The 26813-nt window shown below is 40.9% G+C and overlaps 3 protein-coding genes and 2 non-coding genes across 6 annotated transcripts in view; 3 read left to right on the top strand and 2 right to left on the bottom strand.

The window, feature by feature from the left end:
* Positions 1 to 26813, top strand: part of LOC116094155 (late cornified envelope protein 3D-like) — a 54978-nt gene that overhangs the window by 16586 nt on the left and 11579 nt on the right. The gene's annotated exons all lie outside the window — the stretch shown is intronic.
* LOC116094156 (late cornified envelope protein 3D-like) lies at positions 4415 to 4915 on the bottom strand. The gene has a single exon (XM_031376094.1). It carries the CDS (start codon positions 4903 to 4905, stop codon positions 4609 to 4611), a length of 297 nt encoding a protein of 98 aa, XP_031231954.1. The 5' UTR covers positions 4906 to 4915; the 3' UTR covers positions 4415 to 4608.
* Positions 13992 to 14099, top strand: LOC116094501. Its single transcript, XR_004120156.1, has one exon. It is a non-coding gene; the product is annotated as a U6 spliceosomal RNA (small nuclear RNA).
* On the bottom strand, positions 17137 to 17433 carry LOC116094158 (late cornified envelope protein 3E-like). Its single transcript, XM_031376095.1, has one exon. It carries the CDS (start codon positions 17431 to 17433, stop codon positions 17137 to 17139), a length of 297 nt encoding a protein of 98 aa, XP_031231955.1.
* LOC116094516 lies at positions 24928 to 25032 on the top strand. The gene has a single exon (XR_004120163.1). It is a non-coding gene; the product is annotated as a U6 spliceosomal RNA (small nuclear RNA).

The following is a 26813-nucleotide window of genomic DNA, read 5'->3' as shown; positions in this document are numbered from 1 at the left end:
CACATAGAACTCATATCTGAGAGCAAAATTTTATATATAGTAAGAGCAGAATAACACTCTCAGTAAAACTGCTGATTCAGGATTCCAGTATTCCTGGCTTTGCATCCTGATATCTATGGGAGATGACTGGCTTAAGGTATGGATGTTCTTGGAGATACAGGCTATTATGTGGTGAAAGTATAATTTAGTTCAGATGTCAGATCAAGACTCAAACAACATCTCCTCAATAACTTGAGAGTCCTGGAAACAACCCAGATGTCCCTTAAAAGAGGAATGGATACAGAAATTATGGTACATCTACACAATAGAGTACTACTCAGCTATTAAAAACAATGAATTTATGAAATTCTTAGGGAAATGGATGGATCTGGAGAATATCATCCTGAGTGAGGTAACACAATCACAAAAGAACACACTTGGTATGCACTCTCTGATAAGTAGATATTAGCCCAGAAGATCGGAATATACAAAGTACAATCCACAAACCACAAGAAACTTAAGAAGAAGGAAAACCAAAATGTGGACACTTCATTCCTTCTTAAAAGGGGGAACAAAATACCCATGGAAGGAGTTGCAGAGACTAACTATGGAGCAGAGACTGAAGGAAGGACAATTCAGCCTGATATAGCTGACTCCTGAGAGGCTCTGACAGTACCTGACCAATACAGAAGTAGAGGCTCACAGTTATCCATTGAACTGAGTACAGGGTCCCCAATGAAGGAGCTAGAGAAAAGACCCAAGAAGCCCGTTAGGATGAACAACAATATGAACTAACTAGTACCCTCAGAGCTCCCAGGGACTCAACCACCAACCAAAAAGTACACATGGTGGGACTAATGGCTCCAGCAGCATATGTATTGTAGAAGATGGCCAAGTCTGTCATCAGTGGGAGGAGAGGCCCTTGGCCCTGTGAAGGTTCTATGCCCCATTGTAGGGGAATGCCAGGGCCAGTAAGCAGGAGAGGGTAGGGTGGTGAGAAGCGGGAGGAGAGAGGGTACATGGGTTTGTTCTTGTTGTTTTTTGTTTTTTCGTTTTTTTGTTTTTTATTTTTTTTTATTTATTTTTTTTTTTGGAGGGGAAACTGGGAAAGGAGATATCGTATGACATGTAAATAAAGAAAATATCTAATAAAAAATAACTTGAGAGTCTGCCACTTTGCATATCTCTAAGCTTTAGACCTAGGTCATAGAAGGAGTAACTCATTTGGGTTGGGAGAGGGAATCAGCTGATTAATAACAAATAAATGTAGCAGTGACTTTGTGTACACCTGACAGTGCTAGTGACATAATGTAGTCACACCATTTAAGGTGCATTTAATTTAGCTTTGATAAATTTTCTTCTTAACAATAGAGATACATTTCCTTCTGATCCTTAATGAGATACATGGAACATGAATTATCTCCACTAATCCACACAATGGCTTTCTTTTCCACTTTCTAGAGCTTCTGGGTGTTCACTGGTTCTGAGTTTATGGCTCTTGGTCCACATAGCAGTACAATATATCCATGGTGGCAGCTCCCAGCCCAGCTTATCCTGCTGACCTGCATTGGGTCATAATTTATTAATAATGACAGCATTCTTGTCTTGAATAAACGGAAACCTGTGGGGAGCCGTGAATCTTGAGAGGCATTCGCCATGGCAAGATGGCGCCTAAACAACTGTTTGCGCATGTGCGTAGAGAACTGTTTGCGCATGTGTGTAGAGTGAAAAGACGCCATGTCACGGCCCATCCCGGGGCGTTACGTAGGGTAATGAGCAAACAGCCAATCATGAGCAGACACGCCACGCTGTGGGCAGATACCCTGCACTGTGGTGTATATAAGCAGTGCGGATTTTGGGTTCGACCCTTTTTTTCCTATGGATGGAGACAAATAAACAGTTGCTGCAGAAGGAACCTAGTGTCCGCGTGTCTTCTTCCCGGCGAGACGACTGCGCGGGCTACAGAAACCCAACAGTTTTCCAGTAGTGAGTTAAGAGCATCTTGAAGTGATAGATTTAATCATGGCAGCTGAGGTTCCCACTTTAGAGTTGGGTTGTTCTAGACAGTAGGTCCCAGAAGGACCTGGTCAGGGTATCTCATGTCCTTCTTTGGGAACTATTTTCTTCATTAAATTATAAAGATTAAAAAAAAAAGCCCTGAGTCCTTGGATCTTGCAATGGAAGTAATCAGATATTTTCCAGCCTTGGTTTTTAAATTCGAAAAACCTCTAGAGTTTCCTGGGTTTGGTGGACTGCTCTTTCACAGTAATAAGTTTTAGAGTCTGGCAGGTGGATGAGACTAGTGAAGGAACCAACATTCTAGGTTCCAAATGTGAGAGCCAGATTACTAAAAGGGGATTTGAGTCATATATTAGGATATTAGTTCTCAATATAAAAATTTAAAGATAAGAAAAATCAACTTGACAGAAGCTAAATAAAAGATTGCTGTTTCTGCAGAACTCTTGAAAAAATATCAAGGGAGAATTAAATGCCAAGTTGTCAAGAGCAGGGATTTATTAGCTATGCCTTCTGGGTCCTGGGACAAAGCAGTTTCTCTATTGTAAAATGTGTGGCCTTTCAGAGAAATGACCTTAAAGGTTACTTACAGAACTGAGTTTCTGTCTCTTAGGATTTCCTAACATGGGAAGTTCTAGGGAACTATTGGTCAGAGACTTAAATAAATACATAATCTGACCAGCGTTTCACTCTTCCTCTCCCTCCTTGTTCGAACTGCCTGGTATTCACACCTGTTGTCATCTCATTTTCTTTCTTCTTCTTTTTTTCTTTTTTTGTTTTTTGTTTTTTTCCAGATAAGGTTTCTCTGTATAGCCCTGGTTATCCTGGAACTCACTCTGTAGACCAAGCTGGCCTCGAATTCAGAAATCCACCAGCCTCTGTCTCCCAAGTGCTGGGATTAAAGGTGTACACCACCACTGCCTGGTTTCACAGTCTCATTTCTAAATCATCAGCTCTGTCTGTCCTGTTGACTTAGTCTCTTTTAACTTAATGTCCTTGCTTTATCTCTCTGCTAGAGTTTTATTGTGTCTGAACCATAGTTCTTTTCAGATTCACAGTTTTTTTTAATCTTCTTGTTACTGTTGTATTGGATATTCCTTGGTTTAGGTGCTAGCCTGTGACTTGTAGGATGTTTAGGGCTATCTTGGCTTCTACCCACAAAATTCAAACAATATTCATCATAAGCACAAAATTATTTTAATTAAAATTTGTATTAGCGTACAAATATTTATGTTTAATTATGGACAAATCAACAAAATCTTGTTCTCTTTCCTTTCTCCCTGACACCTGTTCTTCTCTTGTCCCCCTCATCCCTTCTTTCCTTTCCACTTTCAAGTTGTGTCTCCTTTTCTTGCTCCCCCTTTCCTACCATATCTTGTTCTTATTACATGATCTTGATCTAGTTTTTTAGTCTAAACTTCCCACAATTCTTTCTTTTAAAACATATCCACAAACATTACAAGTATCTTCCTATGAGAGAGATGCAGATTTTGTCTTTCTGAGTCTGGATGGCCTTACTTCTTATGACATGTTACAGATTCATTCATTTTCTTGCAGATTTCACAATTTCAATCTTCTTTACAGGTAAGTAAAATTCCATTGTAAAACTTGATACATTTGAAATCATCCACTCTTCTGTTGATGGACATCTAGGTTGGCTCCATTTCCTTACTATTTTGAATAGATAAGCAATGACCATGGATGTATAAGTATCTCCATGGTTGGATAATGTTTTCTCTGTGTATGTGCCCAGAAGCAGTATGGCTGAGCTATATGGCGGTTCTGGTTTTGATTATTGAGGAACTTACATTCTGACTTGTAGAGTGGCTTCACTCATTTCTATTTCCAATAGTTACTCTTCCCCACAACATTGTAATATCATTTGTTTTCTATATAGTAGCCATAACGACTTAGGTGAGATAGAATCTAATAGGGGTTTTAATTTGCATTTTCCTGACCTGAAGCCCATTTTTTATAGTCAAAATTATCTATGGGTATTTCTAGACACCCCTTAGAAAGCCATGACATCACTACTGAAAAGAATGAGCTACTTTATTTGAATGCTTACCTAATTGCAAAGTCAGTGTTTTCTAGTTAGATGCTAGAAGTCACTCATCAAAGCAAAGTGTGGCTCTTCACAGTAGGGTTAGGTTTGCACTGTGAGATGAATATACACTTCACAAGCCATAGGACATACCATTCCTTGTTTTAGACCCCAGTCATTTCACCCCCATTCTGGTTCAACCCAAGTGAACATTCACATTTCTGATAGACCTCTAAACTTCTCCTGGTGTAGAGCTATGATTTTTTCTTTAATGCTCTGGTTTATATAGTGCTGGTATTGAGAGTTAGAGGGGAGGGGCACATACCTGCCACCTGTGGAGGGACAGGGAAAAATGACAGTGACACACCCGTGTAATGGGGATAGAAGCTTTATTCTTGGACAGATCAGGGAGGGGCAATGACATTCCACAGGAAGCTTGGGAACAAGGGCATTGGGCATCAGACAGGCAGAGAAGGGTGTCCAGGGTCAGACTTGACCAGACAGGCAATCCTTTGCTCCTGGGATGCTTGTTTCCTCCAGACTCTCTTGTCTCAGCATCATGCTCCAGGTCAGCAGCAGCCCCCAGAGCTGTGGCCACAGCCTGAGCCCCCAGACTGCTGACCACTGCCACGGTCACAGGAACTGGAGCTCCTGCGCCTGCATCTGTGGGACCTGCGCCTGTGGTGGCTCAGGCAGCAGCCTCCCTCAGAGCTGGGGACACTGCAGCCCCCAGAGCTTGTAGCACAGCAGGAAGAGGCTGCAGGCAGACACTGTGCTGTGCTCTTTGGGGGGCACTTTGGGGAGCACTTTGGGGAGGGGCACTTGGGAGGAGGCTGGCACTGCTTCTGGCTCTGCTGGCAGGACATCTCGGCAGGAGTTTGATCTAGAAGATACAATAGAAACGTTATAGAGAGAGGCTTCTGGTGAATGTCTGCTGACTTAGTCTGTCAAACACATGCCTTTTCTTAACTATCTGCTTTCAAAGCAAAGATCTGTATGAAACAAACAGCAACATGGAAGTATACATCCATCTGAATACAGTATTCTCAAGACTATCAGATAGATGAGCATGCATCCCTAGTAAATGCACTCAGAACATTGATCTTTAGAAAGCCAAAAGGTAGCTGATCTCCATCACCTGCAAGACATTGTCTTCCTTTTAGATCTGTTTTCAGGAAGGGATATTGATACATCTAAGTAGTTCTCTGCTAAATAGTAGCAAATAAAGGTAATGGGATAAAGATCTATGGAGAATCCTCTGGGTTGATGCAGACCTCTCAGGAGAGTGGTGGCAATGCTGAGAGCTAGGATTCTGGTGTGTCACAAGTCCTGATGTACCCACAGAGGCTCCTGTCAGTATTCTCTTCCCTGTCTCTTAGTCTCCGACATGTCCTCTTCTTGCTGTCTCCAACTAGACATCCCTGCTTCTTTCATCCCATTAAAATCCAGGTTGTCATCTCTACACACAGTCTTAGCTGAGACCCTGTCCCTAGTTAGGTACTCACCAGATACAGCAGAGGCAGGAGAAGAAGGCTGTGCTGAAGAGGCTGTGGCTGAATGGTCCAGGGTAGCAGCCCTTTTTATCCTTGGCAGGTGTGTGATGCACAGACCAAGCATGCTGCTGCTTTCACAACAGGGGAGTTGACAGAGCCAGTACCATCCATTCATCATCTTTCTGTGTTCCTACTATAATTGCTCCCAGTAGGGAAGCAGGAAATTTTGATGTCTCTGTTTGACTTCTCACTCAGGTCTATCTAGTAAGGGGAGGTGGTGAGGCTATTATTCTGCCACCTTTTCCATATATTCCAGTCGATATTTTTAAACACAAGCTCTGAAGCCATATCATGGGTTACTTTGGTATTTTTTTTCTTCTTGGGTAGGTTACTCTCTATTAGGAAAGAGTTGAAAATATTAATACACACAGTTGTAAATACAGAGTCATATGTCACATGCTGTAATCTACCTATGTGCTATGTCATCAGGCTTTAGTGTATGACCTTTGGTGTGAACCTTGCTTCACCTCATATGTAATCCAGAGTATCCTGCCTATCTGGATGGAGCCAGTGACTATATTCTTGAACTTCAATGATGAGAATAGTAGGTAAAAAAGGTCAAAGTAGATCCAAGACCTTGTCGAGGTGATCGGAATCCCCTAGAAGATCTCATTGAACTCAGAAATCTCGTCATACAGTTTCTGGTAGAGATGGAGGGTGAGCTGAGTTGACAGTTGTTTGATGAGAACAACTCAGTATAACTTACAATATATGAGACTGATCTCTCTAAATTGTCTTGTATTATATCCTTGAGTGTTTGCTACCTACAGTTTTAATGAAAAAAAAAAATGGCTACTAAAGAACCTGACCAATAGTGCTTTAGAGTTGGCTCATTACTTACAGTACTTGTTGCTGTTGCTGAAGACCTAGATTTGATTGCTAGTATCTACTTATATATAATCAACTGTTTGCAATTCAACCTCAAAGGATTCAATGCCTCCTCTGACCCGTTGGACACAAAATACACATGTGGCACATAGGTATATATGCAGACACTCCCACACAAAACAAAATTAAAAAATGCACAAAAAGACCATGATCAAAATTCATTTACTTATTTTTATTGCATATTTTATTTATTTACACTTCAAGTGTTATCCCCTCCCCAGAAACACCCTATCCAATCCTCCATCTTCATGCTTCTGTGAGGATATGCCCACATCCACCCACCCACCCCCAATTCCCTGCCCTCACACTCTCCTACACTGAGGCATTGAACGTTCATGGGACCAAGGGCCACTTCTCCCATTGATGCCAGACAAGGCCATCCTCTGTTTCATATATAGCTGGAGCTATGGGTCTCTCCATGTGTACTCCTTGGTTGGTAATTTAGGTCCTGGGACCTCTGGTTTGTTGATATTATTGTTCTCTCTATGGGGTTGCAAACCCCTTCAACTCCTTCAGTCCTTTCTCTAACTCCTCCATTGGGGATCCTGTGATCAGTTCAGTGGTTGGCTGCAAGCATCCAGCTCTGTATATGTCAGGCTCTGGCAGAACCTCTCAGGAGACAGCTATATCAGGCTCCTGTCATCATGCACTTCTTAGCATCCACAATAGTGTCTGCATTTGGTGACTGTATATGGGATGGATCCCCAGGTGGGACAGTCTCTGGATGGCCCTTCCTTCAGACTCTCCTCTACACTTTGTCTGTATTTCCTTCCGTGAGTATTTTGTTAACCCCCTCTAAGAAGGTCTGAAGCAGCCACACTTTGGTCTTCCTTTTTCTTAAGCTTCATGTAGTCTGAATTGTATCTTGGGTATTCTGAGCTTCTGGGCTAATATCCATTTAATAGTGAGTACATGCCACGCACGTTCTTTTGTGATTGGTTTACTGCTGTAGCATTTTCTCTGTCCCATCACATTGGGGCATTGTCAGGCCTGTGATTGTACAGGAATAGAGAGGTGGAGCGAGAGTTGGAGGAGGAGAAAGGTCAGAAGAGCAGGAGGAGAGGTCGTCATCATGGAGACAGATGATGAGGGCTAGCCAGACCCCACGAGGTTATACAACCAAGCAAATGTTTTTACAGAATAGATTAATTGGGTTAGAATATTGTCTTTATTATTCGGTTCTGAAATTATTGTAGTGGCATCTTAGAAATTGTGATTTTATTATTATATAAATCTGATTGGATATTAAGGCCTTAAGAGCCGTGCTTTATTTATCGGGTCTTTGGCGCTATTTAGATGAATGATTGTGGGAGTGTGTAAAGAGTTGCATGCGAGCAAGATGTAGCTTGCTGGGAGAAAAAAGTAAAAATCTGCTGGAGCTTATTGAGGCCGAATGGTACCGGCTCAAAAATGTGGCCTGTCGGGAAAGCGAGTTTGCAGGGTGGATTCCTTTTATATAATTCTCGCAACAGGTTACCTCACTCAGGATGATATTTTCTAGGTCCATCCATTTGCCTAAGAATTTATGAATTCATTGTTTTTAACAGCTGAGTAGTACTCCATTTTGCAAATGTACTACATTTTCTGTATCCATTCCTTTGTTGAAGAACATCTGGGTTCTTTCCAGTTTCTGGCTAGTATAACTAAGGCTGTTATAAACATAGTGGAGCATGTGTCCATGTTACATGTTGGAACATCTTTTGGGTATATGTCCAGGAGTGGCATAGCTGGGTCCTCAGGCAGTACTATGTTCAGTTTTCTGAGAAACCACCAGACTGATTTCCAGAGTGGTTGTACCAGCTTGAAATCCCACTAACAATTGGGGAGTGTTCCTTTTGCTCCACATCCTTGCCAGCATCTGCTGTCACCTGAGTTTTTGATCTTTGCCATTCTGACTGTTGTGAAGTGGGATCTCAGGGTTGTTTTCATTTGCATTTCTCTGATGACAAAGGATGTTAAACATTTCTTTTCTTTTCTTTCCTTTTCTTTTCTTTTCTTTTCTTTTCTTTTCTTTCTTCCTTCCTTCCTTCCTTCCTTTCTTTCTTTCTTTCTTTCTTTCTTTCTTTCTTTCTTTCTTTCTTTCTTTCTTTCTTTTTTGGCTTTTTCTAGACAGGGTTTCTTTGTATAGCCCTGACTGTCCTGGACTCACCCTGTAGACCAGGCTGGCCTGGAACTCAGAAATTCACCAGCCTCTGCCTCCCAAGTGCTGGGATTCAAGTTGTGTGTCACCACAGCTGGCTTAAACATTTCTTTAGGTACTTCTCCACCACTTGAGTTTCCTCAGTTGAATTTTTCTTTTTAGCTCTATACCCCATTTTTAATACAGTTATTTGATTGTCTAGAGTCTAATTTCTTGAGTTCTTTGTATATATTGTATATTAGCCCTATATCAGAGATAGATTTGGTAAAGATCTTTTCCAAATCTGTTGGTTGTGCTTTTGTCCAATTGTCAGTGTCCTTTGTCTTACAGAAGCTTTGCAATTTTATGAGGTCCCATTTGTTATTTCTTGATCTTAGAGAAGAAGCCATTGGTCTTCTGTTCTGGAACTTTCCCCTTGTACCCATGTATTTGAGGCTCTTCCTCACTTTCTATTCTATTAGTTTCTGGGTATCTGGTTTTGTGTGGAGGTCTTTGGATCAAGTTTGTGAAATATGCTTGTATTTTAGGACGGAAACAAGTGTTCCTGGGTTGTTTATGAGTGTAACCCCTTATGAAATGTTATAAAATGTAGATTGTTATATGTTACCCTAGATATAATATTTCCCATTATTTTATTCTCATATGACAATCAGAGACTAAATGACTGTTTGATGTTAGAGAAGGAAGTATTTCTTAATAGGATCTCTCTCTCCCCCTTTCATTCTCTTTCTCTCTCTCTCTCTCTCTCTCTCTCTCTCTCTCTCTCTCTCTCTCTCTCTCTCTCTCTCTCTCTCTCTCTCTCTCTCTCTCTCTCTCTCTCTCTCTCTCTCTCTCTCTCTCTCCCTCTCTCTGTCACACACACACACACACACACACACACACTCACACACACACACACATTTGAAGTTCTCTTCTTTGATACTAATGTCATTAACTCTTTCTTCAGAGACATGTGCAGCAATATGTATCCTTACTAAAGGAAAGTACAGCTCAGTGTGCTAATTGGAAATTGAGAAACCCCATCCACTGTTTCTCTCCCAGTGGCCATTTTGGAGAGTGGGGGACTCCCACCCATCCTTTCTCTCTCAATGGCCATTTCACTAGCATTGTTTGATGCCCATAAACCTTATCACCCCAGGAGAAGGTGCTCATAAGGAAGAGTAATAGGTATCTACATGGCCCACCACATGGCAATGCTGTGGATGGATGAGGAATGGGCAATACATGGCTTCTCATTCCCCTGCTTTGCCGATGGTGCCAAGCCTTGGGAAATTCACCATTAGAAGAAGGGCATATTTTAATTAGCAGCTACTTTCAGGAATTTCTGGGCTGCATACAAGACCCATCTGCTTCCTAGTCTAGATCCTGGTATGAAAGAATCTTTCATGATCTTCCCTAAGGTACTGTTTAGCCTGAGCTCCTGTTGTAGAATGAGTATTTGATTTCCTTCAAACTCATGTAGAAACTATAACCCCTAATTTTATGTTATTAGAAGAGTAAACTCTAAGAGAACATTTGAATAATAAGAATGTGTAAGAAATACATCTTAGCTGCTCTGATGTCATTTGTTACAGGAGCCTAAGGGGGCTAAGGTTTCTCCAGTTAACTCCATGTGACTGTCTTGAGAAGCTCCGTTTTCCTGAAGGCTTCCCGCTTTCTAGATGTTGTAATACTCTCCTTAATAGAAGGTCCTCTCACAGAAGCCACTCATTACTTTGTGTTTTAAGTTAAAACACATTTGATGGAGGATACATCAAGAGCCAGGCATCGTGGATGGCACTGTGAGTGAGTGCATCTGGGAACCAAGAGGGATCTTATGTAGGAAAACAGCCAGAGAATAAGCATTTTGTTGTCTAGAGCTGGGGTTTACAGTTCTCTCAATTGTACTGCAAAAGTCCTGGAGCCTACCCGGGCGGTGGTGGCGCACGCCTTTAATCCCAGCACTTGGGAGGCAGAGGCAGGCGGATTTCTGAGTTCAAGGCCAGCCTGGTCTACAGAGTGAGTTCCAGGACAGCCAGGGCTACACAGAGAAACCCTGTCTCGAAAAAAAAAAAAAAATCCTGGAGCCTTAGATGTTTGGCAGAAGCGAAACATTGATTACATGTACTTTGTAATTCTTCAGAAGTAAGGGCAGGGACCTTTTTTGACCAGGTAGGTAGAATCTTAAGTTATTGGGAACCACACTTGAAAAGTATCCTCTGTCATGTTTTGGCAAGTTTCACAACAAAAACTTCAGAAAGTCTCATGCAAGAATCTTCTCATGAGATGCAAGACATCATCTGCTGTACTTTCAGATGCTGCCTCTCTACCTGCCTATAGAATCTTTTATGTTGGAGAGGAAACTGTCCTGCTCTCGAAAAGCAAAGGATATGAGGACTGCATTGCAGTGTTCTAGATGGGACAAGTGCCATTTCAGGGAGAATGGGCAACTTGTGATCCATAGAAGGCAGCAGCTGGTCTAGAAGGATGGCTTATGAGGAGTTCTGGACTTGCTAATGCCCACAGGTGATATGATAGAGAAAGCCTGCAGCCTTTCAGGCTCACCTCCTTGGTGGATTCTGTTTGGTTCATGTAACTTCTAAGTCAGAGGTGACTACTTCCTCCCAACTGAGCAGAACTAATTGCCAACTCAAGGATTTCTTGTTACCATAATAACACTTATTTGAGTCACACATAGGCAAATCTGGAGGAGAGATGCTTAATACATACCATGATGTCATTACATGTCAGAAAATCTATCTCTGTAAGGTGTGTAGTTTGGTATACTTAGGATATTCAAAGGCTGCAATTATCATCACTACTTTTTTTTAAACACCTCTATTATTGTCAGAACAAAATCTATACTTACTGTAATCTGCATTTCCAATTCCCTATTGCCCCTCAAGATAGTATGTAACTGACACAATTCAAGAAGAATAGCCTCTTGTTCTGGTCTCTTTCACTTAGCTTATTTTTAAATCCACAAGAAATCATTTAATAAAAATTCTTCCTAAAATGTGAGCTGGAGAGATGTCTTAGTGGTTAAGATCTGGCTGCTTTTTCTGAAGAAGTGTTTTTATTTCCAGCACCCACGTGGTGACTCTCAAAAGCCTGTGAATCTTGTTACATGGTAGTATATGACACCTTCTGGCTTCTGTGGCACTAAGTATGTAAATGGTGAAGAGACACATGCAGACCAAATACTCATACACATAAAATAAAAATTAAAAAAAAATGATTTTAAAAGCTGCTTCTAAAAAGCTGATTTATATGGAGACAAATATATCTGGGCAATACTTTCATTGTCTTGTTTTATAGAGTTATTCTTATTGTTTTAGTATTCTTTCTATGTCTGATTATGACACTTGGGCTATATATAGTTTTTCACTCTTCTAGATAGTATAGAATACCACATTTCCCTTTTTTATTCTTGAGTTGTTTACTTTTCTTTCCTTAATGTCTTAAAAATGAAGGTTAGTTTGTTGGTCTGATAGTTTCCTCCTTTTCAATATATTAGTTGTAGGGATTGGTATTGTTCAAGACAACACAAGACAAAGATCTCAGGACAAAGGATATTTATTTGTCCCATGGAGACAAAGATCAGGGAGTAAGATACAAAGACAGGAGTTAGACAATAGGGAAAAGGATAAAGGAACAAGGGAAATAGGGAATGGATATTTGTCCTGGGCAGGGGCTAGGGGGTGGTGGCCAAGGACTGCCTCTGGATAGAAAGGAAAGAAATGTGATCCATAGGCTAATGAATTTTATAAAAGTAAAAGGTGAAACCCAGTGTTATGATGAGGTATTCAATTTTGATTGTACATCTTAATTAACACAACCAAAAGGGGTTCTTTGATTATTGGTTTTTAAACTGTGATAACTGAATCTTGGTAGTTAGCCTTAGGAGGCAGAAGTGGTCAAATTAGGGATTGGTGGCTAATTTTAAAAATGTAATCTAATGGGTTTTAGTAAGGCAAAGGGAATGGCAGAAAAGGGCAAGCCTATCAGTCATGTTTGGCATATTTGAGGTGGCAAGAGTCCCATCAGAGTGTATAATATTTTCCAGATTTCTTTAGCAAACCTCTCTTTGTTGGCATCATTCATCAGATTTGTGCTAAATATATGTGGATGTTCATAAATTAACACTAGAAAGAACTGTATCTATACACTTCTTATCACTCCTCAAACAAGCAGTTTTCATGAACTTCTCTGTGGGTCTAAAATCTAATCACTCTTCTGTGGCTACCCTACTTGACCTGGGCTCCTGTTATTTGTGCCTGGTGATAGTGGGCAGTAATACTCAGAAATAGATTAAATTAACATGTAGCTGAGGTACAGGGTGGGCACTAGGAAAACAAACAAACAAACAATCAAATAAAAAAACCTAATTAAACCAAACAACAAAACTGGGTACCTCTCAATAGCATGTACACTTCCTATTTTATAGCTCTTTCTGGGGCTCAAAACTCAGGAAATGAACAACTCACAAGGGCCCAAGGTACTCTTGGAACTTAAGGATTCACAAAACCCCTCTCCGAGATTTACATATGTAGCAATGATTGTTGGGAATGAGAGTTTACAGCCATTGGAGCTGCCTGCAATTCACACAAGGAGTTTCAAATATTCACCTGTTATGAGTCATCACCTATGTTGGGTGGGCATTGTGATGATCATCTGCCCCTTAAGCCCGGTACTAGCCTCCCTTGGTACTAGTCTCCAGCCAGTCAGGAGATAGCTGCTTTCTCTCATCACTACTCCTGCCTTCCTCCCCTAAAACTCTTACTCCAACTCCTCACATGTTTGCAATACACAGAGACCCAAGAACTTTTTCCTGGAGCTGGCACTAGGACACCTTAGTGACTGATGCTTAGCACTCAGAATATCTACATGAACATCTTGGGGAAAGATTTAGGAGTTAGTGGCCAGGACCACAGGCCTTACCACCAGATCCCATGTTTCTTGTTCATAGGCTCAAGGTCTATTGGAAGAAGGAAAGGAGAAAGAAGCACAAAAGCTCCCTGAGAAGTGCCCTAAAGCCTTCCAAGTGCTTGCTTCTTTTCCTCACTGAGAGTTCTTGCTTCTCTTCCTTTCTGAGGGCTTCTTCCTTCCTGCTTGCTTCCCATTTGTTTTAAACCTCTTTTTGTTCCTTGTTCATTTTCCTTAAGTTTTTATATGTATTGAAGATTTACTTGTGTGTGTGTCTGTCAGTGTGTACAGTGTTCACAGAGGCAAAAAGGCGATGTCAAATACTGTGGAACTGCATCTACAGATAACTGTGATACTTCATGTGGATACTGGAAACCAAACTGGGATCATCTGCAAGAGCAGCTGGTGCTCTTAAACTGTTGTGCTATCTTTCTGGCCCTGATTTTCTTTAGTTATTTAAAAAATAATGATTACTTTTGGCAACACATATGCTAAAATTGAAATGATACGGAGAAAATTAGCATAGCCCCTGTGGTAGGATGACGTGCAAATTCATGAAGCATTCCATACTTAAAAAGTAATCAACCTGATATTCCAGACCAGATAACTATGATAGACATTTAACCCATGAGGTGATAAACACATCTAACCACAAATGTATATGGCATAGTCCTGGTTGAATAACTTGCTGTGTAACGGGACAGACAGTCCAGTCAGGTAATATAGTCACTGCATCTAGTGATAAGCTCACAGATGAACACCTGAGGAGTAATCATATGTAAGCAAGAGTTCACAGGTTATTTGTTTTTTGTTGCCTCATGTGTTGGGATGTTGTCATTTAATGTCACTTGGGAGTGCCTGAAATGAGGTCAGCAGCGTGTCAGAGATGACAGTGATGGGGATGCAGAAGGAACAGTAGGATGAGGAACTCCACCCTACCAAAGGGGAGTGTAGCTTTTTCTGAGGCACTGAGAGTAATGCATGAAACCCAGGAAGTAGAGAGGTCCTTAGAGAGTAGACAGTGCCCATAGAGCTCATATCTTAGAGTAAAATTTTATGTATGGTAAGAGCAGAATAGTACTCTCAGTAAAAATGCTCATTCAAGGGCCCAGTATTCCTGACTTTGCACCCTGATTTCTATGGGTGATGGCTGGCTTAAGGTATGGATGTTCTTGGAGAGACAAGGCTACTGTGTGGTGAAAGCACAACTTAGTTCAGATATCAGAGCAAGACCTAAACAACATCTCCCCTACATCTGTGAGCCTTCCACTTTGCATATCTGTCAGCTTTAGACATAGATCATAAAAGGAGCTAAGTCATTTGGGTTGGGATACAGAGAGGGAATCAGCTGATTAGTAGCAAATAAATGTACCAGTGATTTTGTGTACACCTGAAAGTGCTATTGACATAATGTAGTCAAACCATGCAAGGTGCATTTAAATTAGCTTTGTCAAATTTTCTTCTTAACACTAGAGATACATTTCCTTCTGATCCCTAGCCAGACATATGGAACATGAATTACAGCCACTAATCCACACAGTGGTTTTCAGTTTCCACTTTCTGGTGGTTCTGGGTATTCACTTGTTCTGGGTTCATGGTTCGTGGTCCTCACAGCATGAAAAGATATATATTGTTACAACTCACAGCTCAACTTATCCTTCTACTTTGGGTCATATTTTATCAATGACTTGACAACATTCTGGCCCAGAATGAAGGGAAACCTGACAGTTTTTCCAGTAGTAAATCATGAGCATTCTTGTGGTCATTGATTTAATCATGGCAGCTGAGGGTCCCTCTTTAGGGAGTTAGGTTGTTCTAGAGAGTGGGTTCCAAAAGGACCTGGCCAGGGTATCTCATGCCATTCTTTGGGAACTATTTTCTTCATTAAATTATAAGGATTAAAAAAAAACCCTGAGTCATTGGATCTTGAAGTGGATATAATCAGATATTTTCCAGCTTTGGATTTTAATTTTGAAAAATCTCTGTAGTTTCCTGGGTTTGGTGGACTGCTCTTTCACAGAAACATTTTTTAGTATATGGTAGGTGAATCAGACTAGTGATGGAACCAAAATTCTAGGTTCCAAATGTGTGAGCCAGATTATTAAAAGGGGAGTTTATCATATATTAGGATATTAGTTCTCAATACAAAAATTTAAAGATAAGAAAAATCAACCTGACAGAGGCTAAATAAAAGATCATTGTTTTTGCAGAGCTCGTGAAAAATTTTAAGGGATGGTCAAGTGCCAAGTGGCCAAGAGCAGGGATTTATAAGCTGTGCCTTCTGGGTCCTGGGACAAAGCAGTTTCTCCATTCTAAAATGTGTGGCCTTTCAGAGAAATGACCGTACAGGTTACCTACAGAACTGAGTGTCTATATCTTAAGATTTCCTCACATGAGAAGCTCTAGGGAACTATTGGTCAGAGAGTTAAATAAATCCATAATCTGACCAGCATTTCTCTCTTCCTCTCCCTCCTTGTTCTAACTGCCTGGTATTGACACCTGTCACACTCTCCTTTTCTAACTCATCAGCTCCCTTTGTCCTCTTGTCTTACTCTGTTTTATCTTACTTTCCTCCCTGACCTCTCTGTTAGAGTTTTGCTGTGTCTGTACTTCCTATACCATTGTTCTTTACTTCTAATACCCTCTTCTGTTGCATCTGAAGACAGCTACAGTGTACTTACATATAATAATAAATAAATCTTAAAAAAAAAAAAAAAGCAAAAAGCTCTTACCTGGGCGTAGTGGATTCCAGCTACTTGGGGTCTGAGGCAAGAAAATCTTACATTCCAGAACTGCCTGGACAATTTAGTGAGAGCTTGTCTCAAAATAAAAAGTAAAAAGAGAGCTAAAGAGATGGCTCAGTGGTTAAGGGCACTGGCTGCTCTTCCAGAGGTACTGAATTTAATTCCTAGTAACCACATGGTGGCTCACAACCATCTGTAATGGTATCTGGTGGGCAGGAGTACATACAGATAGAGCACTCATATGTATCCGTGTACATAAAAAATAAATAAATCTTTAAAAAAAATTTCCGTCTTTCCTTCTCTTTCTTTCTTTCTCTCTTTCTTTCTTCCTTTCTTCCTTCCTTCCTTCCTTCCTTTCTTTCTTTCTTTTTTTGAGACAGGGTTTCTCTGTGTAGCCCTGGCTGTCCTGGAATGCACTTTGTAGACCAGACTGGTCTTGAACTCAGAAATCTGCCCACCTCTGCCTCCCAAGTGCTGGGATTAAAGACGTGTGCCACCACTGCCCAGCTAATATTAACATTTCTAACAGACCTCTAAATTTTTCTGTCTATAGAGCTATGGTGTTTTTATGCTTTGAATGTGTATAATGCTAGAACTGGAAATTAGAGTGGAGGAGCATATACCTGCCACCTGTGGAGGACAGGGAACAATGACAGTGACACACTAGTGTGGTGAGGATAGAAGCTTTATTCTTGGTCAGAACCAGGGGTGGGCACTGGGACTCCATAAGAAGGGTGGGAACAAGGGCTCTGGGCATCAGACATGCAGAGAAGGGTGTCCAGGGTCAGACATGACAAAACAGGCAATCCTTCGCTCCTGGGATGCGTGTTTCTTCCAGAGTCTCTTGTCTCAGCATCATGCTCCAGGTCAGCAGCAGCCCCCAGAGCTGTGGTCACAGCCTGAGCCCCCAGACTGCTGACCACTGCCACGGTCACAGGAACTGGAGCTCCTGCGCCTGCATCTGTGGGACCTGCGCCTGTGGTGGCTCAGGCAGCAGCCTCCCTCAGAGCTGGGGACACTGCAGCCCCCAGAGCTTGTAGCACAGCAGGAGGAGGCTGCAGGCAGACACTGTGCTGTGCTCTTTGGGGGGCACTTTGGGGAGCACTTTGGGGAGGGGCACTTGGGAGGAGGCTGGCACTGCTTCTGGCTCTGCTGGCAGGACATCTCGGCAGGAATTTGACCTAGAAGAGTATAATAGAAACATTATAGGGGGCTGGTGAGCTGGCTCAGCGGGTAAGAGCATGGACTGCTTTGCCGAAGGCCCTGAGTTCAAATCCTAGCAACCACAGGGTGGCTCACAACCACCTGTAGTGAGAGCTGATGCCCTCTTCTGGTGCATCTGAAAACAGCTACAGTTTACTTATTTATAATATAATAAGTAAATCTTTGGTCTGGAGCTAGTGAGATTGACTGGAGCTAGCAGAGGTTCTAAAAGTCAATTCTCAACAGCCAGATGAAGGCTCACAACTATTTTTACAGCTACAGTGTGTACTCATATACGTAAAATAAATAGATAAATCTTTTTAAAAAAAGAAACATTATAGAGAGAGGCTTCTGGTGAGTGTCTGCTGACTTAGTCTGTCAAACACATGCCTTCCATGACCTATCTGCTTCCTAAGCCAAGGTATCTATGAAATATACAGATACGCAGAGACACACATCCATTTGAACATAGCATTCTTAAGACTATCAGTTAGATCAGCATGCATCCCCAGTAAGTGCACTCAGAACACTGAGCTTTAGAAAGGCAAAGGGTAACTGATCTCCATGACCTGCCTGACATTGTCTTGCATTTTGCCTGCTTGCAGAAGGGGGTGTGGATACTTCTAGTTAGCTCTCTGCTGAACTGTAGCAAATACAAGTAATGGGGAAATGACTGTTGGGGAAATCTCTGGGCTGATGCAGACCCCCATAAGAGTGGAGGCAATGCTGAGAATCAGGACTCTGGTTTGTCACAGGTCCTGATATACCCACAGAAGCTCCTCTCTGTGTTTTCAACCCTTCTCCTGGCCCATGGCAGATCCAATTCCTGCGGTCTCTTCTAGACACTTCTGCTTCTTTCAGCACAGTCAATTCCAGTTTCTTACCTCAATATGGTCTTAGCTGAGGCCCTTTCACCCCAGTCACATCTAGCTTGTCATCTCTACACACAGTCTTAGCAGAGGCCCTGTCCCTAGTTAGGTACTCACCAGATACAGCAGAGGCAGGAGAAGAAGGCTGTGCTGAAGAGGCTGTGGCTGAATGGTCCAGGGTAGCAGCCCTTTTATCCTTGGCAGGTGTGTGATGCACAGTCCAAGCATGCTGCTGCTTTCATAAGAGGGGAGTTGACAGAGCCAGTACCATCCATTCATCATCTTTCTCTGTTCCTACCATAATTGCTCCCAGTAGGGAAGCAGGAAATTTTGATGTCTCTGTTTGACTTCTCACTCAGGTCTACCTAGTAACAAGAAGATATGAGGATGTTCCTCTGTCATCTTTTCCATATATTTCAGTTGATATTCTTAAATACAAGCTCTGTTCAGTCTTGTCTGTGAAGCCATAACATGGCTTACAGTGGTATTTTTTTTTTGGATATATTAACAATATATTAAGAAAGAGGTGAAAATATTATTACACACAGATGTAAATACAGTCATTTTTCACATGGCAAATGGTATAATACACCTATGTGGTATGTCATCATGTTCTTTAGTATGAATCTTGTTTTACCTTGTATGTAGTCCAGAGTATCCTGCCATATCTGGTTGTAGCCAGTGACTATACTCTTGAACTTCAATGATGAGAAGAGTAGGTACAAAATGTCAAAGTAGATCCAAGACCTTGCCTAGATGATAGAAACCCCTAGGAAGAACTCACGAAACTTAGAAATCTCATAATAGTGTTTCTGGCAAAGAGGGATTTTGTGCTGAGTTGACAGTTGTTTGATGAGGACAACTCAATATATTTTATAATATATGAGACTGATCTACTTAAATTATCTTGCATGCTTTTCTTGAGTTTACCATTTTTAACTACAATTTTAATGAAAAAAAAAATAGCTACCAAAAACCTAACCAATCCTGCTGGAGAGATGGCTCATCAGTTAAGAGCACTTGTAGCTCTTCCTGACGACCTTGGTTTGGTTCCCACAACTACATGGATATTCAGAACTGTTTGCAACTCCAGTTACTCTGACCTCCAAGGGCACAAAACACATATTGGTACATAGGCATACAGCAGACTCTCCCACACAAAACCAATTTTTTAATAAAACCAAAAAAAAAAAAACAAAAAAGGAATATAATCAAAATGTAATAATTTGTTTAAATTTCATTTTAACTTATGTAACATGTTTATATTTTCAAACAGAGACAAGTGTTCCTAGATTGGTTATGACTGGTTGCAATCCTCTATAAAATGTAGAGGTTATATGTGCGATGCCCTATATGCAATATCTTCCCATTTTTTTATTCCCCTGTGACAATCAGAGACTAAATGACTGCTTGTTGTTAGAGAAAAAAATATTTGTTAAAAGGATCTCTCTCTCTCTCTCTCTCTCTCTCTCTCTCTATCTATCTATCTATATATATGTATATATATATATATATATATACATATATATATATATATATATCTGTTTCCCATTTGAAGTCCTCTTCTTGGCACCAGTGTCATTAGCTCTTTCTTCAGAGACATGTGCAGTAATATGTATCTTTATTAAAGGAAAGAACAACTCAGTGTGCTAATTGGAAATTGAAGAACACCGATCCACTGTTTCTCTCTTAATGGCCACTTGATTAACATTATTTGATGCCCATAAACCTTTTCATGCCAGCAGAAGGTGTTCACAAGGAAGGGGAATAGGTATCTACCTGGCCTACCACATGGCAATGCTGTGGATGGATGTGGAATGGGCAATACATGGCTTCTCATTCCCTTGATTTGCTGATGATGCCCAGCCTTGGGAAATGCAGCATTGGAAGAGGGGCATATTCTAATTAGCAGATACTTTCTGGGAATTCTGGGCTGCATGCAAGGCCCATGTGATTTCTATTATAAGATCCTGGTGTGAGTGAACCTTCCATCTTCTTCCATAGGATTAGTGTTTAGCTTGAGCTCCTGTAGTAGAATGAATATTTGCTTTCCCTAAAACTCTAATACCCTAATTTTATGGTATTAGAAGAGTGGAGCAGCGACTCAAGGAAAAGCCATCCAGAGAGTGCCCCAGCTAGGGATCCATCCCATATACAGTCACCAAACCCAGACACTATTGTGGATGCCAACAAGTGCTTGCTGACAGGAAGGAGCCTGACATAGCTGTCTCCTGAGAGGCTCTGCCAGTGCTTGACAAATACAGAGGTGGATGCTGTCAGCCACCTATTGGACTGAAAACAAGGTCCCTAATGGAGGAGGTAAAGAAAGGACCCAAGGAGCTGAAGGAGTTTACAGACCCATAGGGGGAACAACAATATGAACCAACCAGTACTCCCCCAGAGCTACCAGGGACTAAACCACCAACCAGAGAGTACACATGGAGGGACCCATGGCTCCAGCTGCATATGTAACAGGGGATGGTCTTGCTGGACATTAATGGGAAAAGAGGCCCATGGTCCTGAGAAGGCTCGATGCCCCAGTGTAGGGGAATGCCAGGACAGGGAAATGGGAGCGGGTGTGTTGTTGAGCAGGGGCAGGGGAATGGGTTAGGGGGTTTTCAGAGGGGAAACCAGGAAAGGGGAAAACATTTGAAATGTAAATTATATATATAAACATTTGAAATATAAGTTACATATATATATATATATATGCACACACACACACACACACACACACATATATATGAGTAAATCCTAGAACATTTGAATTATAAGAATTTTGTGAGTAATATGTCTTAGCTGTTTTGATGCAATCTGTTACTGCAGCTGGAAAGTGCTACAAAAGACCCCCAGTTTTCTGTATGTGACTGTCTTGAGCAATCCTCATTTTCTTGAAGGCTTCCAGCTTTCTAGATGTTGTATATGTCCTTTTTACTGGAAGTTCCTCTTCCATAAGGCATTCATCTCTGTATTTCAAGTTTAACACATATGATGGAGCATGCCTCATGAGCCAGGCAGCATGGATGGCACTGTGAGTGCATCTTGGAAGCTAGGGGAGTTTATATAGGACAAATAGCAAGAGAAGAAGGATTTTATTGTCTAGAACTGGGGCTCACAGTTCTCTCAATTGTGCTCCAAAAAGGCTGGAGCTTCAGATTCTTGGCAGAAGTGAGAAGCTGATTTCACCTATTTTGTAATTCTTGAGAAGCAAGGACAGGCACCATTTTTGATTAGGCGGGTAATATCTTATTTATTGGGAACCACATTTAAAAAGTAACCCACGTCATTTTTTAGAAAGCTTCACATCAAAATATTCAGAAACCATTAGCATAGAATCTGCATATAAATTCAAGCCATCTTCTGTTGTGCTTTTAGATGCTCCATCCCTACCTGCCTATGAAGTCTTTTGTTCTACCCTGGAAAAGCAAAGGATATGAGGACTGCATTTTAGGGTTCCAGACTGGACAAATGCTATCTCAGGGAGAATGGGCACCCTGTTATCTACAGAAGGCAGCAGCGGATCCAGAAGGATGGATTAGAAGTTGTTCTGAACTTACTAATGCCCACATGAGCTATGATACTGGCTTGTAGCCTTTCAGGCTTGCCTCCTTGTAGGATTCTGTTCAGATCACATTACTTCTAAGTCAGAGGTGACTCCTTCCTCCCAACTGAGCAGAACTAATTGCCAATTCAATGTTGTCTTGATACCATGATGACACTGATATGAGTCACACTTATGCAAACCTGGAGGAGAGATGGACAATGCAAACCATAATTCTCATTATTTGTCAGAAAGTCTACCTTTGAAAGGGGTGCAGTTTGGTAGACTTAGGATATTCCAAGGGTAACATTTTTGTCACTAATTTTGTAACCCCTTTACTATTGGAAGAAAATCCATACCCACTATCACCCGTATTCCCAATTCCCTATTGCCCAACAAGACACTATGTAATTGAAGTGATTCAAGAACAAGAGCCTCTTGTTCTGGTCTTTTTCATATAGCTTATTTTTAAAACCTCAATAAGTAATTAATTACAAATTCTTCTTGAAAGGAGTGCTAAAGAGATGGTTCAGTGGTTAAGAAGTCTGGCTGCTCTTTCAGAAGACCTGGGTTTTTACTCCCAGCACCCTCATGGTTGCTCTCAAAAGCCTGCAAATCTTGTTTCATGGTATATGCCACCCTCTTTTGGCCTCTGTAGGCCAAGCATGCAAGTGGTGAAGAGACATACATACAGGCCTAATACCCAAAACATAAAATAAAAATTCAAAACGTTTTAAAAAGCTGTTCCTAAGAAGCTGATCAATGTGGAGATGAAGTTACCTGGATCATACTTTCATTGTCTTGCTTTGTAGAATTATTCCTGTTGTTTTAATATTCTTTCTATGTCTCAGTAGTTAACATTAGTACTATACATAATTTTTCACTTTTCTAGATAGTATAGATTACCATATTTACTTTTCTTTTTAATTCTTGAACATTGTTTACTTTTCTTTCTTTAGTGTCTTAGTGATGGAGGTTAGGTTGTTGGTCTGATAGTTTTCTCCTTTTCAATATTGTAGTTGTAGGGACTGGTATTGTTCAAGACAACAGAAGAACATGTTCTCAGAACAAAAGTGATTTATTTGCCCCAGAATGACAAAAGTCATGGAATATGAGACAAAAACAGGTGATAGAAGATAGAGGAAAAAGGAACAAGAGAAAGGGGAAGGGATATTTTTCTTGGGTAAGGGCTGGGGGGTAGTGACAAAGGACAACCTCTGGATAGAAAAGAGAGACATGTGGTCAACAGGCAAATGGAAGGTTTTTAAGGTAAAAGGAGAAACCCACTGTTAGGATGGGGTATTTATTTTTTTATTGAACAGCTTAATTAATAGCCAAAAGAGGATTTTTGATTGTTGGTCTTCAAACTTTGATAGCTAGACCATGGTAGTCAGACTTAAGTGGAGGAAGTGGCCGACTAAGTGAATGGTGGCTAATTTCAAAAATGTAATCGAATGTGTTTTAGCAAGACAAAGGGAATAAGGGAGAAGGGCAAGGCCTTTCAGTGATGTTTAGCACACTTGAGCTGGTGGGATTCCTTCAGATTGTGTAATATTTTCCAGATTTCTTTCCAGAATCACTCTTTATTGGCATTATTCATCAGATTTGTGCTAAAAACAATGTGTAGGTATTTAGAAAGCAACATTGGAATGAATCTTGTTTTTAATCTTCCTATCACTTCTCATTCAGTTTTCATGAACTTCTGTGAGGGACTAACATGTAATCACTCTTCTGTGGCTACCCTCTTTGAGCTGTGCTCCTGTTATTTGTGCCTGATGCTAGTGTGCAATGATACTCAGAAATAGACTAGATCACCATGCAGCTAAGGTGCAGGTGGCCATGTAGGAAACGAAGAAACGATGAAAAAACCAAATTAAACCAAACAACAAAACTAGGAATCTTCCCGCATCATGTTCATATATTTTATAGCTCTTTTTAATGCTTAAACCTTAGGAAATAAACAACTCACACGGGCTCAAGGTCCTCTTGGAACTTAAGGATTCACAAAACCCCCCTGCCAGATTTACATATGTAGTAATGATCGTTGGGAATGAGACTTTACAGCTACTAGAGCTGCCTGTAAGTCTCACAAAAAATTTCAGGGATACAGCTTTCATGAGTCATCATCTATTCTGGGTGGGCATTGTGATGACTCAGTTGCCCTTTAAGTCCAAAAAATATTAGTTTGCAAAGCTGCACTTTGGGAGAATCATTACTTTGATCTGATGCTGGTGCCCATATCTGAAGTAAGAATACTTTTTCTTTTCCTCCCTCCCTCCGCCCCAACAAATCACATGAAAGGAAGAGAAAGAACCAGAGTTGTAGAATGGGATTTCCTGTGTGTACTGTCATCTAGTTCACAGACAAAATCTCCCTTGATACTAATCTCCAGCCAGTCAGGAGCTGGCTGCTTTCTCATTACTACTCCTGCCTCCCTCCCCTAAAACTCTTACTCCAACTCCTCACATGTTTGCAATACACAGAGACTCAAGAACTTCTGCCTGGAACTGGCACTAGGACACCTTAGTGACTGATGCTTAGCACTCAGAATATCTACATGAACATCTTGGGGAAAGATTCAGGACCATAGACCTTATCACCAGATCCCATGTTTCTTGTTCATAGGCTCAAGGTCTATTGGAAGAAGGAAAGGAGAAAGAAGCACAAAAGCTCCCTGAGAAGTTTAAATTTTCCAAGTTCTTGCTTCTTTTCCTCCCTGAGGGCTTCTTTCCTTCTTCCTCACTTCTTTTCTTTTCTTTTCCTTCCTTTTCTTTTAAAACTACTTTTCTTTTATTTATTTGCTTTAATATTTTTTGTGTATTGAGGTTTTACTCGTACATATGACTCTGTTTACCACTTCTGTCCAGTGTATATGGAGGCAAAAAGAGGATGTCAGATCCTCTGGAACTGCATCTATAGATAATTGTGATATACCATATGGAGGCTGGAAACCATACCCACATCATCTGCAAGAGAAGCTGGTACTCTTAAAATATCATGCCATCGTTCTGGCTCTGATTTTCTTAGTTACTTAAAAAACAATGCTTGCTTTTGGCAACACATATGCTAAACTTGGCATGCCATAGAGAAGAGATGAGCATAGCCCTGTGTAAGGATGACATGTAAATTCATGTAGTGTTCCTTATTTAAACAGAAATCAACCCTATGTTACAGACCAGATAACTGTGATAGACATGGAACCCATGAGGTGATAAACACATCTAACCACAAATGTATATGGCACAGTTCTGGGTGGATAACTTGCTGTGTAACAGGAGAGACAATCAGGTCAACAAGTCCCTGCATCTAATGACAAGCTCACAGAGGAACATCCGAGGAGTAATCAGGTTTAGGCAAGAGTTCACAGGTATCAGTATTTTGTTGCCTCACGTGTTGGGATGTTACCATTAAATGTCACTTGGGAGTGCCTAAGATGAGGTCAGCAGCCTGTCAGAGATGACAGTGGTGGGGATGCAGAAGGAACAGGAACAGTGGGATGAGGTACTCCACCCCACCAAATAGGGGAGGGTAGGTGGTTCTGGGGCACTGAGGATACTGCATGAAACCCAGTGAGGTCTCTGGATAGCAGACTGTGCACACAGAGCTCATCTCTGAGAGCAAAATTTAATGTATACTAGGAGCAGACTAATACTCTCAGTAAAAATGCTGATTCAGGAACCCAGCATTCCTGGCTTTGCATCCTGATCTCTATGAGTGATAACTGTCTTAAGGTATGGGTGCTGCTGGATAGACAAGGCTACTGTGTGGTGAAAGTACAAAGTAGTACAGATGTTTGATCTAGATCTAATCAACATCTCCTGAACAATTTCTGCATCTGCCACTTTGTACATATCTAAGCTTCAGACCTAGGTTATAGAAGGAGCTAACTAATTTGGCTTGGGATACAAAAAGGGAATCAGTTGATTAGTAACAAACAAATGTAGCACTGATTTTGTGTACACTTGACAGTGCTGTTGACATAATGTAGTCACACAAGGTGTTGTCACAAGGAACATTTAAATTAGCTCAGTCAAATTTTCCAGTTAGCACTGGAGATACATTTCCTTCTGATTCTTAACCAGAATACATGGAACATGAGTTATGGCCACTAATCCACACAGTGGTTTTCAGCATACATTTTCTGGTGATTCTGGGTGTCTACTGGTTCTTTTTTCATGGCTGTTGGTCCACACAGCAGCACAATATATACATGGTAGCAGCTCCCAGCTCAACTTATCATTCTGAACTGCTTTGGGTCATATTTTATCAATAACTTGACAGCATTCTGGCCCAGGATAAAGAGAAACCCAACAGTTTTCCTGTTAGTGAATCATGAGCATCTTGCGGTCATACATTTAGTCATGGCAGCTGAGGGTTCCAGAGAGTGGGTCCCACATGGACTTGGCCAGGCTGTCTTATGCCACTCTTTGGAAACCATTTTCTTCATTAAATTATAAAGATTTAAAAAAAAACCTGAGTCCTTAAGTCTTGGAATGAAAATCATCAGATATTTTCTGGCCTTGGTTTTTAAGTTCAATAAAGCTCTATAGTTTCCTGGGTTTGGTGGACTGCTCTTTCACAGTAATAATTTTTAGAGTCTGGCAGGTGGATGAGGGAAGGGGTGAAAATGACGACAGTCCAGAGGGATATTAAGCCTTATGTTCTAGGTTCCAAATATGGGACCCAGATTATTAAAATGGGGGTTGAGCCAAATTTTAGGATATTAGCTCTAAATATAAAAATTAAATATAAGAATAAAAATACACTTGACAGAGGCTAAACAAAAGATCATTATTTATGCAAAGCTCATGAAAAAAATCTCAAGGGAGAGTCAAGTGCCAAGTGAAAAAAGGAGGGATTTATAAACTGTGCATTCTGGGTCGTGGGACAAAGCAGTTTCTCCATTCTTTTTTTTTTTTTTTTTTTTTTTT

The sequence above is a fragment of the Mastomys coucha genome, unplaced genomic scaffold, assembly GCF_008632895.1.
Source record: "Mastomys coucha isolate ucsf_1 unplaced genomic scaffold, UCSF_Mcou_1 pScaffold16, whole genome shotgun sequence".
NCBI lineage: Eukaryota > Metazoa > Chordata > Mammalia > Rodentia > Muridae > Mastomys > Mastomys coucha.
Note: the sequence above shows the minus strand (reverse complement) of the source record. Positions and strands in the feature narration are given on the sequence as shown.